This window comes from Rana temporaria, chromosome 4, assembly GCF_905171775.1.
Source record: "Rana temporaria chromosome 4, aRanTem1.1, whole genome shotgun sequence".
In the NCBI taxonomy this organism is placed as follows: domain Eukaryota; kingdom Metazoa; phylum Chordata; class Amphibia; order Anura; family Ranidae; genus Rana; species Rana temporaria.
The window spans coordinates 288,053,685-288,075,007 of NC_053492.1; the positions used below are offsets into that span (position 1 = coordinate 288,053,685).

General features: G+C 44.9%; 1 protein-coding gene across 1 annotated transcript in view; it reads left to right on the forward strand.

The window, feature by feature from the left end:
• Window positions 1-21,323, forward strand: part of LAMA2 (laminin subunit alpha 2) — a 1,029,834-nt gene that overhangs the window by 748,595 nt on the left and 259,916 nt on the right. The window contains 1 exon segment of the mRNA XM_040350410.1: window positions 3,993-4,091. Coding sequence (XP_040206344.1) covers window positions 3,993-4,091 — 99 coding nt within the window.

Here is a 21,323-nt window from a genome sequence, read left to right on the forward strand (position 1 = left end):
AAAATAAATAAAGCAAAAATAGAGAAAGAAAAGAACCGGGTAGACGGGCCAGGAAACCCCCTGCACCGAGTAATATGGCATAGAGATGTAGAAAATCAGGTACAGAAACCAATAAACAGTTAAATGTCTCAGAGCAAAAGCTCAGAGTATGGAGGAGTCTTTACCAGAATCAAGTAATGGCAAGCGTCCTTCGAGTGGGGAGAGTGCATAGACACCCCCCGACAGTAAAGGCTCATATATAAAAAAATTGCCCTATAGCACCGCCCAGGAAAACTGATAAAACAACTAGTGAAACAACCAAAATTCAGTATAGTGGTATGCAAATTAAAAATTAAAATGTCCAGCCTGAGAAAAAAAATAACAAATACGTTAACCTCAACAAATGAACAAGAAACATACAATGCGATAGAACTATTTATGCAGTAGATGAATGTCGCATCATTTTCTTCGGAAAGAAAAAAGCCAAAAAGTGAAAAAGGAAAAGACAGCGGCTAATGTCCTGTAACTGGACCACTAAGAAGCCACCACCCCAAACAATAGGATCATTCGATAGTATGTAATAAGTACTGTATGTAATAAGTTCTCAAGATGTGCAAGAGAAAGATGCTGATTTCTTCGTCGGCGAAGTCGACCAAAGAGGGGAGAGTGGAGGAGGGGGGTCGCCGGATCTGGGCTGATTCCAGGATGAAGGACTGTGGGAGATGAAACCCAGCTTCAGTAAAATTGTTTCACCTTCAGCGAATGTAGAAAAGGCATAAGACGTGCTATTAAAAGTGAATTGGATCTTGTTCCATCTACAGCGAATATTTTGTTCGATCAGCGGTAGCAACAAGAGTTTAAATGATTGCCTCTTCTGGATGGTGGCCTATCCGCAAATATTTTAATCTTAAGCCCATCTATTTCCAGATCCGGACGTTCTCTAGCATAACGCATCACTGCTTCTTTGATCCAGAAAAAGTGAGGCTTTACGATAACGCCCCTGGGGGGGGCATCAGGTTTTGGAGGGACCAGAGCTCTGTGGATGGATGGATTTCCATATGAATGTCATCAATGTCAGGCACTGCAGCTTGCATTAGAAAATAAGTGACGGAAGTGATATCCTTCATTTTCCGGAATACCTTTGATACGAAAGTTATAGCTCCTAGTGCGGTTTTCGAGATTGTCAATTTTTGAGTAGGCTTTCTCAAGGTGGTCTTGTAAGTCAGTTATCATATTCGAGTTTTGGGAAACTCTATGAACAGTGTCGTCTACCTTTGATTCAATGCTCTCCAGACGGTTCCCTAGCTCCTGGAAATCTTGTTTTATGTCTAAGGATGATTTGTCAGTAGCTTTCGCCAACTCTTTGTAGCATATCATCAAAGCGTGCTAAGAGTATTAGGTCTCCCGAGTATTGTGGTTGAGCTGATGGGATAGCAGAGGAATCTGTGGTGCTGTCCTGGTCAAGCTCTAGGCTGCTGGACTGGCTGCATACGATTTCTGCCACCCTCGATCTAAAACAGAGGAGGTATGAGAGTCCTGGCTAGGTGACAGGGCTGCAGCCTGTGAGGGAGACTGTGCAGGGCTAGGTGGTGAGCAGCGTGTGCTTGTGAGCTCAGCTTTAGCTGTGGAAGGCTTGGAGGAGCCTGTCTGCAGCAAATCAAGCATAGACTTTGCTTATTTGCTGCTTCCCTGGCCATAACAGCTGGGGAATGACAAATCTGAAGCCAGAAATGCAGATGTTCCCTGATCTGCTCTCACATAACACCCTGAACACATTTGTTTGTGGAGTGGGAGAGCCCAGAGACCATGCAGAGGAGGGGTTGATGAGGGGGTAGAGAGTTGGCACACGCAAGTACCATAAAAGTACTTTTAAATTACATTTTAGATATATACATTAAATGTTTACATTACATTTTACACTTTTACAATGAAGCTGGGAGTCAGCTAAACAAAACAGGTACAAGCTCATAACTTCAACAGTAACTATGAGCTTGATTCAAACTCTTCAGACCCTGCGTGTGCTACCTATGTCCAGAAAGCTGAAGTAGTTTGTGTGTAATACTTTATATTACTTTGCCAACAATCATTTAATTCTACACTCATATCAATTCCTAGTTACACTTTCTGATTTTGACCAAATTACTAGGTTTCTTTAGTATTATATCCTGCTGACATCAGTAACCTGTACCGTACCACAAAGCATGGCTACTGAGCCAAGTGTAGGTATTAATGCACAAAGCTATGTGTGCAGTCAGGGTTACAATCTGACATCAAGTGCTTGTCCCATAGATAAAACCATTTATCACTCTAGGACAGATCCCTTCCTCTCTAAATGGATTTTAAATGCAAAAATGATACTAAGGTGATAAATGAGTGCCAAAACCTATTTATCACAGAAGAGTAAATGAATTGTGCATATTTCTTTTTAAAATGTAAATGAATATGTTTATACTTGACAAAACATAGATTTGTCAACTTGTTTTTGGACAGCATTTTTAAAGTAATAGTTTAGTTAAGGAACCCATTTTAGTAACTCATTCTTAATAATGGACTAGTTCTAGTTAGTAGTAGTACTGTCTGCAGTCTCTCTTACTCTCTCTCCTTTCTCCATTACTGACTTAATACTAGTACACCTTAGTAGTTTTTTTTGTTCAATTCAGCCGGGCTGAATGAAAAACACCTGACAGCTCAGGAGGAGCCGCTGTGCTAACTAGCTGACATTAGTACAGGGCTCTCCCCTGCTGTTATATTGTGTTCTGACAGGGGGAGCCCTCCCCCCCAGAACACACCGGTCAGCGCTCTCAGCCATTGCCTGAGAGTGCTGATTGGGAGCCGTTCGGTAGAACTTTTTTGGTCATACCCCTTTGACAGAAGCCAGCCGAACGGCCGGTGAACCACCTAGCCCTGTCCAGCCACAGTAGCTGTCAGACTTCCATCAAGTTGGACAGGTTGCCAGCAATGTGGCTAAACGGTGCACTTGCAACCTCCATTTGCAACTAAATGATGCCAAAACACCCAGTGTGCATGAGGCCATAGTATAAGGAAGGATTGCAACCTCTGTCCAGTATTTTATAGTTGTTTGTAACACTGCTGGGGGGATTCATTCTCACTTTTGTCCTGGTGACTATTGTCGCTGGGATAGAAAGTGATGTAAAATGCAAAACATATATGGGGGTTATTTAAAAAAGGCAAATCCACTTTGCACTACAAGTGAACTTGGAAGTGATGTTGCTGTAGATCTGACATGAAAGAAAACTAAAAAACAGCATTTTAGCTTGTACATGATTGGATGGTAAAATCAGCAGAGCTTCCCCTCATTTCAGATCTTCCCCTCAGATCTACAGTGACTGCACCTCCAAGTGCACTTGTAGTGCAAAGTGGATTAGCCTTTTGTAAATAATCCCCATAGTGTTTTCTTAATGTGACAGATTTAGTTAAAACTGAATAGAATAGGATGCATTTTACTCTTTCGAACTTTAATAGGTCAACAAAGCACAATGCTAAAGTTTGACATGTAATTTCTTATTTTTTGTGCAATGTAGTATAAAACTAAATTATACAATATTTTACTTGTGTATTAATTGCAAATAAAAAGTGCAGAAAAAAGACTAACTGTGCTTCTGTCAAATACTGAAGTTTAGATTTCTTAGATAGGTTTCCATTTTTTTTATTATCATTTTAATATATAGCTGACAGCAAGCCAATACTTTTTATAATTTCAGCATATCCACACAGTAGGATCAACTTTCTGCACAACAGGGATGACCAATAATAGCAGCCCTGTGTATTCAGACTGCTGTGATGTACCTGTCTAATACTAATCGCATGATGTCTAAGGGTATGCTGAAATCACTGCATGCGTTTCTCTGCAAGCAAATAAACATTTATTATGAATGTATAGTAAACCTGTCATAACATTGGGGAATTGACAAATTACAGGGAAATAAAGATGCTCTATGTGCACACAGTTAAAAGCGCCTTCAGTACTGAAATGTGTCTTAATAACTTTTCAGCATTTACTGTCACCTCAACGAGCTCCTGAAAGACTTCTCCAGCTGGCACAGAACAACCAAGATACTCTTGTCATTGAGATAGATGAACTCCTAAACAGGGTAAGAATAGAGAAAAATATCACTAAGCAATTGAGAACTTGCACTGTTTATAACCAATGACAGGAAACAAGTTATACTGCAGTTATATTTGTGTTAATGTATAAAAGAAATTCATTTCTGTCAAAAGAACATATCCATTTATGTAAATTCTGTTATACTTGAATGTCTCTTGGGACTAAAGAACAAGAATACTGTATAAACAGCTCTCTTTCTTGGTCTTCCCAAAGCACCTCTTTCTCAGTTAATATAATATATGTACTGTATGTAATACAGTATTAGTGAGAACAAGTAGAACAGGCTATTTAAAAAAAGTATGTGCTATTTGAATATGTATGTATTTCTAATTGCTAGCTTGAATCACATAATATCTAAATCAAACATGTAAGTCTGTAAATTTGAGTAATGTATTTTCATCTATCAGGAACTATGCTTCGTATATAGTAGATGTTACAAAGGGTTATGTGTTGGTCAATGCCCACATTGGTCTATGTAACAAATGTACATACTCCAATTGCCAAAAGCCAGCGCTGAAGCTGCTGATATCCAGGGCAGGCAGCATCTGCAATACTGTATGTGTGCTAATATGCTGCTCCAAGCTGTTACAACAGAAGACAGGTCATTATGGGACCTGGTATCATCTTGTTCTATTTCTAAGAGGGTCATTAATATACTTACATAGCATATGGATATTCAATCTGTCACAGGTCCCATTAAATTTCTATCTTTACTAACTCTTTGACACATAAATAAAGAACAGAGGTTATATTTACAAAGTTCATTAAAGCTGAACTCTGTACTGACATAAAATACATAAATTGATGCAGCTGTTTAATCTTGAATACATCAATACATATATATTTTTAAATGCAAGCAGTGTAGGTACTTGACCTGGTATCAGCCTCTCAAAGTGCCAGTATAGCAGAGCTGGAGTGTTAGAGAGGAAACAGTACAAAAAGCAAATCCGTTCATGTTTTTGCAACAAGTATGCTGATAGGAAGAGAAAAGCTGGGGTTAATGTACTAAAACTGGAGAGTGCAAAATCTGGTCCAGCTCTGAATAGAAAACAAATCAGCTACCAGTTTTTTTTTTGTCAAAGCTTAATTGAATAAGCTGAAGTTAGATCACTAGTTATTGCACTCTCCATGTTTAGTAAATCAGCCCCAGAGTGAGGAGCAGTGATTTTAATAATGTTTAAAGTGAAACAATAAAAATGTAATATGTATTTAAATATCGTGTCTGGGGGGGGGGTGTCTTTAGTATGCCTATAAAGTAGCACATCTGTCCAATGTTTAAGACAGTGCCACAGCAAAACTACATTTCTAAAGGAAAAAAGATAATTTAAAACTGCTCGTGGCTGTAATGTATTGCCGGAGCCTGGCAAAATAGATAAAAATACCAAAAATACCCCCAAAAAATGGCATGGATGTCACCCCCAAAATCCATACCAGGCCCCTCAGGTCTGCTATGGATATTAAGGGGAACCCTGCACCCAATTGTTTTTTTAAAAATGGCATGGGGGTCCCCCAGGCACTATATACTCTGAACAGCAGTATATATACTATGCGGCCTGCCCTATATAGTCTGCAGAAAAATGGGCCTTAGGTGTTGGTGGTACCAGAACACTGTAAGCCCTTGCATATATTCTTGTTGGGCGCAGGAACGAGCCCTGCTGTGAAATATTGTATCAAAAATCGTAATTACATGTCCCTGTTAAACACAGGCAGAAAAATTGGGTCTTTGGTGGTGGTGGTGGTGGTTCCACAACAGTGTAAGCCCTCACAGTTACTCTTGTTGGGTGCAGGAACGAGCCCTGCGTTGAAATATTATGTCAAAAATTGTAATTACATGCCCCTGTTAAACAAAAATTGGGCCTTGGGTGGTGGTGGTGGTGCCCTAAACCAAAAATATTGTTGGAAGCTAGCATCATCAAGATTGAGGAGAATTAGGATAGTCAGCATAGTCTTCAAGGGATTCCACATTCATAGCAAATTAAATCAGTTACTTCAGCATCAGGTGCTTGATAGCTGCTGATCCAAGACTGATTTATTTTTATAAATGTGAGGAGCCTATCAACGGAGTCTGTGGACAGGCACACTCTTTGATTCATCACTAACCCTACAGCAGCACTGATTGTGCGTTCAGAAACCACTCTGGATGCAGGACAGGCCAGTAGCTTAATTGCATATTGAGCAAGTTCTGGCCAGTGGTCCATCCTCGAGACCAAGTAACCCAGTGGATGCTTTGTTGGAAAGGTCTTCAAGTCTGCTCTTGCCCTTAGATATTCCTGCACCATGTAATGCAGATGCTGGCAATGGTTGCTTGAACGGATCAGACCTTGGCACTTAGGACTTTAGAATTGTTTAAAGGCATCGGTCAGCCGGCCACCTTCTCCATCACTCTTTCTCCGACTGAACGAAGCCTCAGCAACACATTGTCCAGCACCAGAAAATTGTAACCTCCCAGGGTCTGCAAATGCGTTGCACACACCTTTGTTCAAGGCCTCCTGAAAAGGTTTAATCCTCTGCTCCCTCTGTGAAGGCAGGATGAGTTCTGCAACCTTATCCTTGTAACGTAGACCAAGAAGGGTTGCCAGCCAGTAATGATCCCTCTCTTTGATACCACAAATACTAGGGTCCTTTTGCAGGTTTGCAAAATCAGGGAGGCCATACAGCTTAAGTTTAAGTTTGCAGAAGTTTGATTCTGATTCTTCTGGGTCACTAAGGATCACATGATCTGTAACTACCGCTTCCCAGCCACGTACAACTCCTTGGGTTTCTGGGGACTGAAACCATCCCTTGAAGACTGCTGCTGAGTGTTATCCTCTACATCCACGCTGACACAATCCTCCTCCTCCTCTTCTTCCTGTGTGTTTGGCAGGCCCACAGGAATGTTATCTGGATAAAGCGGGCCTTGAGAGGTAAGGAAGTCTCTTCTTCCTCCCGCTGTTCTGCCTTAAGTGCCCTGTCAATGATTCCACAAAGCGTGTGCTCCAACAGGAAGACTAGAGGGATAGTGTCACTGATGCATGCATTGTCGCTGCTCACCATCCTTGTGGCCTCCTCAAATGGTAACAGGACAGTGCATGCATCCTTGATCAGTAGCCACTGAAGTGGCGAAAATAAGCCAAGCTCCCCTGACCCTGTCCTGGTGCCATACTCGCACAGGTACTCTTTGATGGCCCTCTGCCATGTGTGCAGCTGCTGCATCATTACCAACATTGAGTTCCACCTGGTGGGCATGTCACAAATGAGGCGGTTAGTGGGCAGATTGCATTCCATTTGAATGTCAGCCAGCTGAGCACTGGCATTGTGTGACCGGCAGAAATAACCACAGACTTTTCTGGCCTGCCTCAGGAGATACTGTAAGCCTGAGTACCTGCTCAAGAACTGCTGCACCACCAAATTCAGGATGTGTGCCAAACATGGAACACGTGTCAAGTGTCCCTGTCGGAAGGCGGAGAGAAGGTTGTGCCATTGTCGCATACAACCATTCCTAGCTGAAGCTGGCATGGCGTCAACCACCTCTGAGCATGCCTCTGCAAAGCTGACAGCATCTCTGCCCCAGAGTGGCTCCTGTGCCCTAGGCAGACCAACTCAAGCACTGCATTGCATATTTTAGCCTGACTGCTTGCGTAGCCCCTTGAATGCTTATGGAGCACCACTGTTTCCGAGGACAAATCTGCAGAAGAGGCCATAGAGGAAGAAGAGGAGGGGTGGAGGAAAGAGCTGTGGCAGAATCACTGCTAGCATTTTGGAGGCGTGGTGGCAGAACAAGCTCCAACACTGAACCCTATCCTGCATTCTTCCCAACTGCCAGCAGAGTTACCCAGGAAAGGTAATGCCCCTGTCCATGCCTTCTGGACAATGAATCAGCGGTAATAGGAACCATACTGCTGACCGCCCTGTATAACGAGGCCAAAACATTGCCTTTCACATGTCGGTAGAGAGCAGAAATAGCCTTCCATGGAAAAAAATTGCATTTTGGAACCTGCCACTGAGAAACAGCACATTCCACAAATTCACGAAAGGGGGCAGAGTCTACCAGATGAAAAGGCAGCAGTTGCATTGCTAGCAATTCGGCCAAGCTAGCATTTAGATGCTGAAAATGTGTATGGTTGGGACCAAATTTCTTCTTATGGTTCAGCAACTGGGGTTGTTAAATTTGCCAGCTAAAATCAGATATTGGTGTACTGCTAGCAGAGTGGCTGCAAGTGCTTGGGAAACCTATTGCTATACCTTCATTCCTCTCAGAGCAGGTTTTTGAGAGGACTGGAGGTATAGTAGGGTTTGAGATCCCAGATGAGGAGCAAGGAGAAGTCTGCGTTTTTCTTTGATGTTGGCCTTTCAAGTGCTGTTGCCAACAGACTGCATACAGAAGAAGTGACTGTGGCCAAGGATCCGGTGGAATAGGTTGCTTTGGCAGCTGCATTGCAAGGCAAACTACTCTGAGCCTGGGTGACAGATGAGGAGGATGAGGACGGCTTTGTTATTGACCAACTCTTCTGCATGTTCTGGCTCAATAACATGGCCAGCAGCAGAAAAAAAGGACAATCGTGCCCCACGACCACCTGCAGAGGATGCACCATGTCCACAACCAGCACTGTTAACTGTAGATACAGAGTCTGATTGCCATCTTTTAGTGGCCTGTGAGCATCTGCCTCTTTGGTGGCTTCTGGACATGTTTATTTTTTTGTTTTGCAACACCACACTACACTGTATTAGATACTGTGTACACCGCCTGAAGTGTATTAAGAACTGTACACACTGTATTAGATACTGCGTACACCGCCTGCACTTTATTAGAGACACTACTACTAGTGTTGCTCACGAATATTCGCATTGCGAATATTCGACTCGAATATAGCATATTCGAGAAATCGCGCTATATTTCGAAATTCGCGGTGAATATTCGCAATTCCGAATATTCGATTTTTTACAATTTTTTTTTTAAAACAGATCACATCCTAGATATCTCCATCGACGTCTAAAAGCATTGCTGGTATCATTAGAGACCCTGGGCCGAGTTGCTGAAGCGTTCATTGAATTTTCCAGAAAGATCGCAATGCGATTATTCGGCAAACGCAATATCGCGCGATTACTTTCCTCGCCCCGATCTTCCGCATCAGAGCGATTTTTACAGTTTCATTTTTAAAACAGATCACATCCTAGTGATCTCCATAGACGTCTAAAAGCATTGCTGGTATGATTAGAGACCTTGGGCCGAGTAGCTGAAGCGATCATTTTATATTGCCGAATAATCGCAATGCGAATATTCGGCAATAGGAATATTGCGCGATTATTTGCTCCGCCCTTTTGCATCAGAGCCAATCAGAGTTCTCCTTCCACACTCGTCAGAGGTTAGCAACCAATAGGAACCTGCCTGCATGGACATTATATAAGCTCACTCCCAGCACCATTTCATTGCAGATTCAGAAGCTGGCTATAGAGTGTGGAGGCTGTTTCTGTGTTCCTGTGTCTTTGTTCCTGATTGATTTAGATCATCACCAGCATTGCTATTTAGTGATTCCAGTGGATCTTTTCCAGAATATCAACTGCTTTTTTCAAAGCAATAGACCCAAGAGCTTTTTTCAAAGCTACGTTTTTTGCTGTTTTGTGCTGTTTTTTTCATTTGTGTTACTGTTTGATCCTGCATCCTCGCTGTTCAGTGATATTTGCTAGAGATTTCAGTACACATTTTGCTGAGCTTTATAAAAGAGCTTTTCTAAAAGCTAAGTTTTGTTCATCTTGTGTTACTGTTAGATCTTGCAGGTTCGCTGTTCAGTGATATTTGCTAGGCATCTCAGTTCACATTTTGTTTAGTTTTTCCTAAAGAGCTTTTCTAAAAGCTAAGTTTTGTGTTCAGTTTAGTTAAATTTTGTGTAGTAAGTGTACACACTGTTAGTGTACATTTATTTCATCTAGCTTAGCTTAGTGTGTGTTTAGTGTCTGTGTTTTGTGTTTAAAAAAAAAAAAAAAAAAAAGTTAGTGTTTGTTTAGTGCTTTTTTTTTTTCTTTAATTTTGTAGTCCTTGTCTTTGGTGTACTACTTTTCTTATAGTTTAGTAGCTGTCTGTGTACGTCTTTGTCTGCGTGCCTGTCTTGTAAAAAAAACACAAAAACACATTTTGTTCACATTCCCCCCCCCCAATAAAGTTTACCCCCCCCACACACATATCAGCAATAATGAGCGGCATCCGTGGCCGTGGCAGCAGGGGTAGGGGAGTTACTCCCAGTGCTGGATCGCTGCCAGCACGGGGTACCTCTCGTGCCCCTACTAGTGTTAGAGGATCGGGTGCAAGGGGAGTACGCCTGATCCGGGAGTTCTTCCCATCGGGCAGCCGCCCGATATTGCCATCTCAGGCTGAAGTAGTGGTGGACTACATGGGGCACAGCAGTGCCACTGAGTCGTCAGTCCCGACTCACAGTAGTACCACCATTACACCGGTGCCTGTAGTACCCCCCCCCAGCCCCCAAGAGTCCAGCATCTTACTGTTCGACAGCGACAGTGATAGGGATATCTTGGGGGAGGCCATGCATCAGGCAGACCTTCAGCTCTGTCCTGATGGTCAGGACCTTTTTGAAGGGATGGATGAGGAGGATGGGATACCTGCTGGCAGTATCCCAGAGACATCCCTTCAAACTGGTGCTGCTGTTTTGGTGCAGGAAACAGCAGCACCTAGTCAGACCCAGGCGTGGGTGAGGGGACAGCGGAGCCAGGCTAGAGGCTCCATGTCAGTTGGTTCCCTCAGACCAACACATTTCAGCCCTTGGTCTGACATCTCTGGGGGCGAAGAGGGTGACCCATCATGGTTGCCATCTGACGCGTCGGCTCACTACGTCAGTGACGACGGGGAAGGTAGGCACCCTGGTGAAACGGTGCGCCAGGTCACCACCAGGGAGACCATCGTCAGGGTCTCCACTGGTGATGGCAGCAGGAGGTGTCAGGAGGAGGAGCAGCAGCAGCAGCAGCAGCAGCAGCAGGCAGCTCCACCTGTGCGCACCGAGTCCCAGCAGGTGTAAGTAAGCGTCACCCCATCTGACAGGAGGGCGGTGCTGAAGTCACCTGTCTGGAATTACTTTACCCTGGTGGCAGACAACCCTACCGTGGCCATCTGCCGGATTTGTAAAGTGAGGGTGAAGAGAGGGAAGTGTTTGGCTCGGGTGGGTACCACAGCCCTGAACCAGCACCTGAGGATAAACCACTGGGCGGTGTTTGACGAGATGAAGCGTGGTGGTGGTAGCAGCGCCACCACCACAAGTGAGCAGGGTACAGCAGCCCCTGCCACATCTTCATCTCTTTCCAGCAGGTCATGCCCCCCCGCTCCCTCTAGTAGAGGTACTGGTACCGGCAGCCAGACCTCTACTTCCACAGCACCCTCCGCGTCTGTGTCCCGCACTGCCGTCCGGCGCCAGGCGTCGATTTCAGACGCCTTTGACCGCACCACTCCCTTCCCCCCTGGAGACCGACGTGTGCGTTCCCTCAATGGGCTCCTGGCAAGGGTTATTGCCCAACATCTGCTGCCCTTCAACATAGTTGACAGCAACCCCTTCAGGCAGATGTTGGAGCAGGCCCAACCCCAATGGCGTGTCCCCAGCCGCCATTTCTTTGCCAGGACTGGTGTCCCTGCCCTACACCAGCACATTGTGCAGAATGTAACCCTGTCGCTGGATCACGCTGTCAGCGACAGGGTTCATCTGACAATGGATGGCTGGACCAGCAGGCATGGGCAGGGGCGCTACATCAGCTTCACGGCCCATTGGGTTTCCCTCCGAGGCGTCGGTGAGGGATCAGCGGCAACCGATCTTGTGGTGCCGCCCCGGGGTGTCCAGGGGAGAACTGCTGGTCTCCCTCAAGCCACTGTCTCCGCAGCTGCTGAGCCTCCCAGCAAGCGCCCCCGTAGCTACTCAAGTGTGGGGCACGTGCGCTGTCAGGCCGTGCTCCAGCTTGTTAGTTTAGGGGACCGGAGACACACTGGAGAAGAAGTGCTGAAAGCACTTCAGGCTCAGGTCCAGAAGTGGCTGACACCCCGAAGGCTCCAGGCAGGTATGGTTGTCTGCGATAACGGCAGCAACCTACTCGCCGCCCTTAGTGCTGGCAGTCTGACCCACGTGCCCTGTCTGGCACATGTCCTCAACCTGGTGGTGCAGAAGTTCCTGCGCACTTATCCAGGGTTGAGTGACATTGTGGCAAAGGCGCGTAGGATTGCCAGCCACTTCAGGCGCTCCCCAACCGCTACCGCGTCCCTGTCCAAGTTGCAGCGGAAGTACAATCTGCCCCTTCACAGGCTGATTGTGGACAGTGTGACGCGGTGGAACTCCACCCTCCACATGCTGAAGAGGTTGTGGGAGCAGCAAAGGGCGGTGAGGGAGTACCTGATGGAACTAGGCACTGAGAGGGCTTCACCACAACTCCCTTTCATCGCCTGTGCGGAGTGGGGGCAGATAAACCAGGTCTGCCAAGTGTTGTCCTCCTTCGAGCAGGCGACCAAGATGGTCAGCAGTGAGCAAATCGGCCTCAATAGCGTGCTGCCAATAGTGTTCATGCTGGAGAGGACACTAGATCGCCTGCTCGAAGCTGGGGAGAGTGCCTTGGTGGAGCAGGAGGAGTCAGCAATGCTCCACCGAGACCAGGGCCAGGACGAGGAGGAGGAGGAGGAGAATGATGATGAAGAGGAGGAGGAGGTGGTTGCTGGTGTCGTCCCGGAGTCAGGGCCTGGTCAGGGGGGAAAGCCGGTGTTGGGGGCACCGATAGTCCGGGGGTTGGGCATCTCTGAGTTTGACCAGCAGCGCCTCAGGGATGAAGAGTCGCACCTCATTCACCTGGCCAGCATTGAGGAGTCACAGCGGGCTGTGCTCTTCCCCATGGCTGCCCACATGCTGAGATGCCTCAGGAGGGACCCCCGGGTTAAGACCATCAAGACGAGGGATGATTTCTGGATGGCCACCCTTTTGGATCCCAGGTGCAAGGGGAAACTGGAGCAGTTCATCCCAGCCAGCCGGAGGCAGCACCGGATGGAGGAACTGCAGGCAGGCATTGTCAGACGGTTGGAGCAGGCAACTCCCCGGCCTCCAGTTGTCCCCCCTCATCTCACCCAGCAGGTGGCTGCACCCAGCAGCAGCCGAGCAGGGGACCTAATGGAAGAGATGAGGATGTTCTTCCAAACCGAGCGACCCAGTACCAGCACCAGCAGCAGCAGCAGTCACCACCAGCGGCTGGCCCACATGGTGGCAGACTACATGGCGTCCGTCGGTGCTTCTGACAGTATGAGCACCGACGACCCCATGGAGTACTGGGTTGCCAGATTGGACACCTGCCGCGAGCTCGCTCAGTATGCGCTGGAGTTATTGTCTTGCCCCCCCTCCAGCGTACTATCTGAGCGGACATTCAGCGCGGCAGGTGGGGTGGTCACGGACAAGAGGACCCGTCTGTCCACAGACTCCGTGGACAGACTCACATTCATAAAGATGAATGAGTCCTGGATCGGCGGTGACTTTCTGGCACCCGTCGTCGGTTCAGGGCGCTGAAGGGTCCCTTGTCATGCATTCCCTGATAAAGCCCCGGACCTGATGTATTTACAGTGCTGAATATAACTATTTTAACATCAGAGAAAATCAATGTTAATATTTGGTACAGTAGGCTTTCTTTGCAATTACAGCGGTCAAACCTTTCTTGTAGTTTTACACCAGCTTTGCACACACTGGAGGAGGGATTTTGGCCCACTCCTCCACACAGATCTTCTCTACATCAGTCATGTTTCTGGGCTCTCGCTGAGAAACACGGAGTTTGAGCTCCCTCCAAAGATTCTCTATTGGGTTTAGGTCTGGAGACTGGCTAGGCCACGCCAGAACCTTGATATGCTCCTTACAGAGCCAATCCTTGGTTATCCTGGCTGTGTGCTTTGGGTCATTGTCATGTTGGAAGACCCAGCCTCGACCCATCTTCAAAGCTCTAACTCAGGGAAGGAGGTTGTTGCCCAAAATCTCGCAATACATGGCCACGGTCATCCTCTCCTTAATACAGTGCAGTCACCCTGTCCCATGTGCAGAAAAACACCACCAAAGCATGATGCTACCACCCCCATGCTTCACATTAGGGATGGCGTTCTTGGCATGGTACTCATCATTATTCTTCCTCCGAACACGGTTAGTGAAATTATGATCAAAAAGTTATATTATAGTCTCATCTGACCACATGATTTTCTCCCATGACTCCTCTGGATCAGTCAAGACACCTATGTCAGCAGTTATTTCACACCCTATATACTCTTATTAATACTGCTGTTCATCATGGCACCTCCTGCCCATGTGATATGACTCTGTATCAACTACTACTGTTAATACTACTACTGCTGCTTCTGCTGCTGCTGCTGCCCAGTCAAGACACCTATGTCAGCAGTTATTTGACACTCTATATACTCCTATTCCTACTGCTGTTCATCATGGCACCTCCTGCCCATGTGATATGACTCTGTATCAACTACTACTGTTAATACTACTACTGCTGCTTCTGCTGCTGCTGCTGCCCAGTCAAGACACCTATGTCAGCAGTTATTTCACACCCTATATACTCTTATTAATACTGCTGTTCATCATGGCACCTCCTGCCCATGTGATATGACTCTGTATCAACTACTACTGTTAATACTACTACTGCTGCTTCTGCTGCTGCTGCTGCCCAGTCAAGACACCTATGTCAGCAGTTATTTGACACTCTATATACTCCTATTCCTACTGCTGTTCATCATGGCACCTCCTGCCCATGTGATATGACTCTGTATCAACTACTACTGTTAATACTACTACTGCTGCTTCTGCTGCTGCTGCTGCCCAGTCAAGACACCTATGTCAGCAGTTATTTGACACTCTATATACTCCTATTCCTACTGCTGTTCATCATGGCACCTCCTGCCCATGTGATATGACTCTGTATCAACTACTACTGTTAATACTACTACTGCTGCTTCTGCTGCCCAGTCAAGACACCTATGTCAGCAGTTATTTCACACCCTATATACTCTTATTAATACTGCTGTTCATCATGGCACCTCCTGCCCAAGTGATATGACTCTGTGTCAACTACTACTGTTAATACTACTACTGCTGCTTCTGCTGCTGCTGCTGCCCAGTCAAGACACCTATGTCAGCAGTTATTTGACACTCTATATACTCCTATTCCTACTGCTGTTCATCATGGCACCTCCTGCCCAAGTGATATGACTCTGTATCAACTACTACTGCTAATACTACTACTGCTGCTTCTGCTGCCCAGTCAAGACACCTATGTCAGCAATTATTTCACACCCTATATACTCTTATTAAGACTGCTGTTCATCATGGCACCTCTTGCCCGAGTGATTTGACACTCTATTGTCAATGTCTACTACTACTATTACAGCTCAGTCAAGACACCTGTGTCCCAATTTTTTGGTACACTATTGACTACTATGACCACTACTGATGCTGTAAAGTATTCCCCAAGTGTTTTTATGCTATGTATTACTATTACCACTACTGCTTGTAAATCATGCCTGTGTGATACTTAGTGGGAATGCTTTAATAAGCATTCCCAGTATGGATACCCGTAAATGTATTAATCTTAATTAGTGTGAATGCTTTAATAAACATTTCCAGTATTGATATACGTAAATTTAGTAATCTTATTATTCCTTACGTTTTTTGGTTCTGTGTAACTTCGGCATACTTTCAGCTATTGAGACCATTCAACTGTAAAAATGTTTGTCTCGTTCAGCTAATGATGGGACTTCTTCAAGTTTTTTTCTACTTTTTACACTTTTATAAATTTTAAGCTTTTAGACCCTTTTTTTTAACATTGAAGTCAATGAGAACATCCTTTTCCCCTTTGAATTCACATGCCCTGCCAAAAGTTTCAGCTACTTCATACTTTCACTTACAGACACTGAAAAAACTTTAAAGCGGTCACAAAATATTTAGCTATCCGGCTATGACTTTTCAGATCGTTATCGTTTACAATTTTTTGGTGAAAACGCAATTTACGTTTTGCAAATTTTTCACAAAAATGCAATAGGTTATAATGTAATCCTATGGAGGGGATTTAGAGTCTGTCATGTGACCTTAACATTGGAGATCTTTGTAATTAAAAATATCTTTACAAAAAGGGGAAACAAATTGGTCTCACGCCCACAAGATCTACTTTTCATACACAATTTTTATATCAAAACGTAGCTATGCTTGTCTGGTTTATGGCAATGTGACCAATTCTGCGATACGTATTTTAGTTTTAGTTATTGGAGCAACAGCCAGAAATTATGTCTCATAGACTCTCATGTGAAATTATCTAAAAAATGTTGCTGCAGAACTCACAAAGACGCTCTTTTCTAAATCGCAGACATGGCCACATTTTTAAGTTTTTCTACATAAATTTCATATCGATGCGTTTACAAGGGCCGTGTATTTCAAACGGTGTAGTCGTATCAATTGCATGTACGTTTGAGGATTTATTAAGCTTTGTTTGGAGGCTTAAATCATGTATTAGATCTGTGAATTAAAAGCGTTTGTAATGTTATTTCTTTCCATAAATAACTTTCCTGACCTCAGTGCAATATTCCTCCTCACTGACCTGGGGGGGAGGGGAAACCTATTGAGGGGGAGGGGCGACCAGGAAGTCAGCATACTCTATACTTTGCAGATAGAGAAAGAAGCTGTGTGTCCTAAAGATAGTGTAGTGGTTATGGTGAATGTCTTTGGCAAGGGGCTCACCAATTAAGCTATTCAGCATTCCCACTCGCATTTTCCTCAGGAAATGCATTGTCTAGTTATATTATATTTTAATACTCCTGCTGCTGCCTCCATGCTGAGTAAAGCTTCATGACCTCTCTGGCACAGCGGATCCACCAACAGCCTCCGCTACAAGCTACCAGACCGGATCTAAACAGCAAGTGTAACTATAACAATGAACCTTATGTTAAACCCTGTTTTGCGGCATTAATACTGCAACCATTGGGCTGTCTGCAAGAGCTCATCTGCATTCTCTCTCTTTCTTGCTCTCCCTCTCTCTCTCTTTGTATATATATATATATATTGTTGCTTTTGTTATGTTCATTTTTCAACAGTTTATTTTGTGTTCGTCGTGTCTGTGTCGTGTGCTTTAGTTTGTCCTAGGTTAATGTTAAATAAAATAATAGTATAAAATGTTTTTGCTTATTATGAAGTTAAATGTGTTGATGTTGATTTGTTTGATGTGAAGTTAGATGTGTTGAAAAACCTACAACTCTATCTCAAAAAGAAATGAAACATTTCCAAAAAATAAGATTTTTTAATTCAAAAATAAATTTAAATATAGCTATCAATGCGTTTCTGAATGCGGTGCAGTTCCGCAATATGACCCGATAGCTGCTGCTCTAGCAGAGCATTTTGTTGGGTGAGGTAGCTCATCTTCCGCTGGTTTTGCAGGATCCTATGGTGGGTCTTTTCGATGAGTCTGTTCTGCCTCCTCAGATCTCTTGATGCTTTTAGGATATAATAAAAAAAGATTTGGATTTCAAATAACGTTACCAAATAAATAAAATATTTTTTTTTGCTTATTAATCAATCATTATCATGTGTATACACTTGTTATGTGTCTAAGGCCCCATACTCACGAGCAAACATGTCTGCTGAAACTGGCCCGCAGGCCAGTTTCAGCAGACATGTTTGGTCGTGTGTGGGCGCGAGCGGGCCGAATTCCAGCAAACATTTGCCCGCCGGGCCTTTTCCCAGCAGACAAATATTCCTGGACTTGTTTTAAAACAGTCCGCTGGAATTCTGCCCGCTCGGACATGTACGGTCGTCAGTACAGACCTACCGTACATGTCCAGGCGCCCGCCGTCCCTCGCATGCGTCGAATGACTTCGACGCATGCGTGGAAGCATTTTAAAGGCGGGCCGCCCACGTCGCCGCGTCATTGTCGCGGCGACACCGCGTCATCGACGCGGCGACACCGCGGACACGCCCCGCGTATTGTTTACGCGCGGACTTCTGTACGATGGTGTGTACAACCATCGTACAGAAGCCCTCTGGCAGACATGTATGGTGGAAACGGTCCGACGGACCGCTTTCACCATACATGTTTGGTCGTGAGTACCCGGCCTAACACATCCCAGGAGTGCAGAATTATTAGGCAAATGAGTATTTGGACCACATCATCCTCTTTATGCATGTTGTCTTACTCCAAGCTGTATAGGCTCGAAAGCCTACTACAGATTAGGCATATTAGGTAATGTACATCTCTGTAATGAGAAGGTGTGTGGTCTAATGACATCAACACTCTATATCAGGTGTGCATAATTATTAGTCAATTTCCTTTTCTTTGGCAAAATGGGCCAAAAGAAGGATTTGACAGACTCTGAAAAGTCCAAAATAGAGAGATATCTAGCAGAGGGATGCAGCACTCTTAAAGTTGCAAAGCTTCTGAAGCGTGATCATCAAACAAAATAAGCGTGTGGAAAAACAAAGGTGCAAAATAACTGCCCATGAACTGAGAAAAGTTAAGCGTGCAGCTGCCAAGATGCCACTTGCCACAAGATTGGCCATATTTCAGAGCCGCAACATCACTGGGGTGCCCAAAAGCACAAGGTGTGCAATACCCAGAGACATGGCCAAGGTAAGAAAGGCTGAAAGACGATGACCACTGAACAAGACACACAAGCTGCAACGTCAAGACTGTGCCAATAAATATCTCAAGAAAGATTTTTCTAAGGTTTTATGGACTGCTGAAATGAGAGTGAGTCTTGATGGGCCAGATGGAAGAGCCCGTGGCTGGATTGGTAAAGGGCAGGGAGCTCCAGTCCGACTCAGACGCCAGCAAGGTGGTGGTGGAGTACTGGTTTGGGCTGGTATCATCAAAGATGAGCTTGTGGGGCCTTTTCGGATTGAGGATGGAGTCAAGCTCAACTCCCAGTCCTACTGCCAGATTATGGAAGAGACCTTCTTCAAGCAGTGGTACAGGAAAAAGTCACCATCCTTCAAGAAAAACATGATTTTCATGCAGGACAATGCTCCATCACACGTGTCAAAGTACTCCACAGCGTGGCTGGCAAGAAAGGGTATTAAATAAAAAAAAGTAATGACATGGCCTCCTTGTTCACCTGATCTGAACCCCATTGAGAACCTGTGGTCCATCATCAAATGTGGGATTTACAAGGAGGGAAAACAGTACACCTCCCTGAACAGTGTCTGGGAGGCTGTGGTTGCTGCTGCACGCAATGTTGATGGTGAACAGATCAAAACACTGACAGAATCCATGGATGTCAGGCTTTTGAGTGTCCTTGCAAAGAAAGGTGGCTATATTGGTCACTGATTTGTTTTTGTTTTGTTTTTAAATGTCAGAAATGTGTATTTGTGAATGTTGAGATGTTATATTGGTTTCACTGTTAAAAATAAATCATTGAAATGGGTATCTATTTATTTTTTGGTTAAGTTGCCTAATAATTCTGCACAGTAATAGTAGTCACCTGCACACACAGATATCCCCCGAAAATAACTAACACTAAAAACAAACTAAAAACTACTTCCAAAAAAATTCAGCTTTGATATTAATGAGTTTTTGGGGTTCATTGAGAACATGGTTGTTGTTCAATAATAAAATGAATCCTCAAAAATACAACTTGCCTAATAATTATGCACTACCTGTATACTTCTAGCATCAATACCATATTATGGTTCTACAATCTGACAGGTGCGCTTTATATGTTGTCCATTTTTATATCTACATTTTATTGTTGAAATGTTATTAATCATTGTGCACATATTTACCTTCCTGAACGAGGCTCACAGGACCGCTCTCTTCCTCCTGCTCTTCTGCTTGAGAAGTTGGGGTGGTGGGGGGGGGAAGCTCCTCAGCTTGCTCCTCAACAGGAGCTGGGGTTGGGGAGTGGGAGGGCCCTGGCTGCTCCTCCTCATCCATCTCCTCCTCTGCCGCATCCTCCTCTGCCGCATCCTCCTCCTCCTCCTCATCGGCCTGGCGCCTTCTGCGCTTGGCGCGCACAACTGGCATTGGAGCTCCTATAATAACACAATGTTCATATATTATAAAAATGTTTTCTAATGACGTATGCAAATTCTGTGTACTCTGCTGTATTGTATATGAATACAAATTGATTTATATAGACAGTTAACCAATGGGACAATGTTATATTAAAGGGTCTTGTGGGCACTACAGGGGACTGAGCGTGAGCTGGGATGCTACCATGTTAAAATGAGCTGTTTTTGTCTCCTTTGTTTTGTTCAGACGATCTCATGTTAAAAAAAGGGCCTGATGGAGCACACGGGATTACTATAACAACCCCACTCCTAACACAGGAATTTAGTGGTAATCTATATATATAAAACTCAACGTGTGTGTGCATAAATGTATGTATGTATGTATGTATGTATGTTCCAGCATCACGTACAAATGGCTAAAGATATTTATATGAAACTTGGCACACAGGTTACTTATATGTCAGCCACAAACATAGGATAGGTGGTTTAAACCTTACCCACCCCCATTTGCCATGGTCGGGGTTTTTCTTTAAAGTCCCATGCAAAGCAATGGGAAAAGTATGTTCCCACATAACTTCTGTGTTCCTGTCTGCTGTCCCATGTCTTTTTTCAACAGTACTATGAATACCTTGGCTGGTGGTGATATATGTTAGCACAACATGGCATCTTGGTTAACAACATCTGACCTTACATGAATTACATATGACCTTACATAACTGTCACCAAAGGAGCTGCGGTGGCTCCACGCGATTGCCACTGCACTGACAAGTGATTCACCTCTGCAGCTAGGGGTTCGGATCCCGCTCTCGGCTACCTGTGAATTGAGTTTGGTGGTCTCAGCCCCGCCCCTGGTGGGTGTGCTATGCGAGGTTGGGTTGGGAGGACCCCCTCACACCCGCCATTGCCAACCGGGGCATGGAGAAAGGTGGCAGATTGCCTCTGGGGGAGGCCTCCCAACTCCTGCAGGCCGGCTCCTCTCTCTTTCGAGTTCACGCACAAAATACACTTTTGAAAAAAAACAGAACTGTCAACAATAACTTACCTGGATGATATTTAGCCCGAAGACGTCTGACCTGATCCATTTGGCGCCTCTTCAGGTCAGACCACTTCTTCACAATCGCATTGTGGTCGTGTTGGCCGCCAAAGTCAGCGATTCGGGCGCTGACCACAGCCCTTTTCTCTGGCTGCCTCCGCAGCTTATCGTATCCTGTTTCCAGGAACTTCTGCAAGATGAA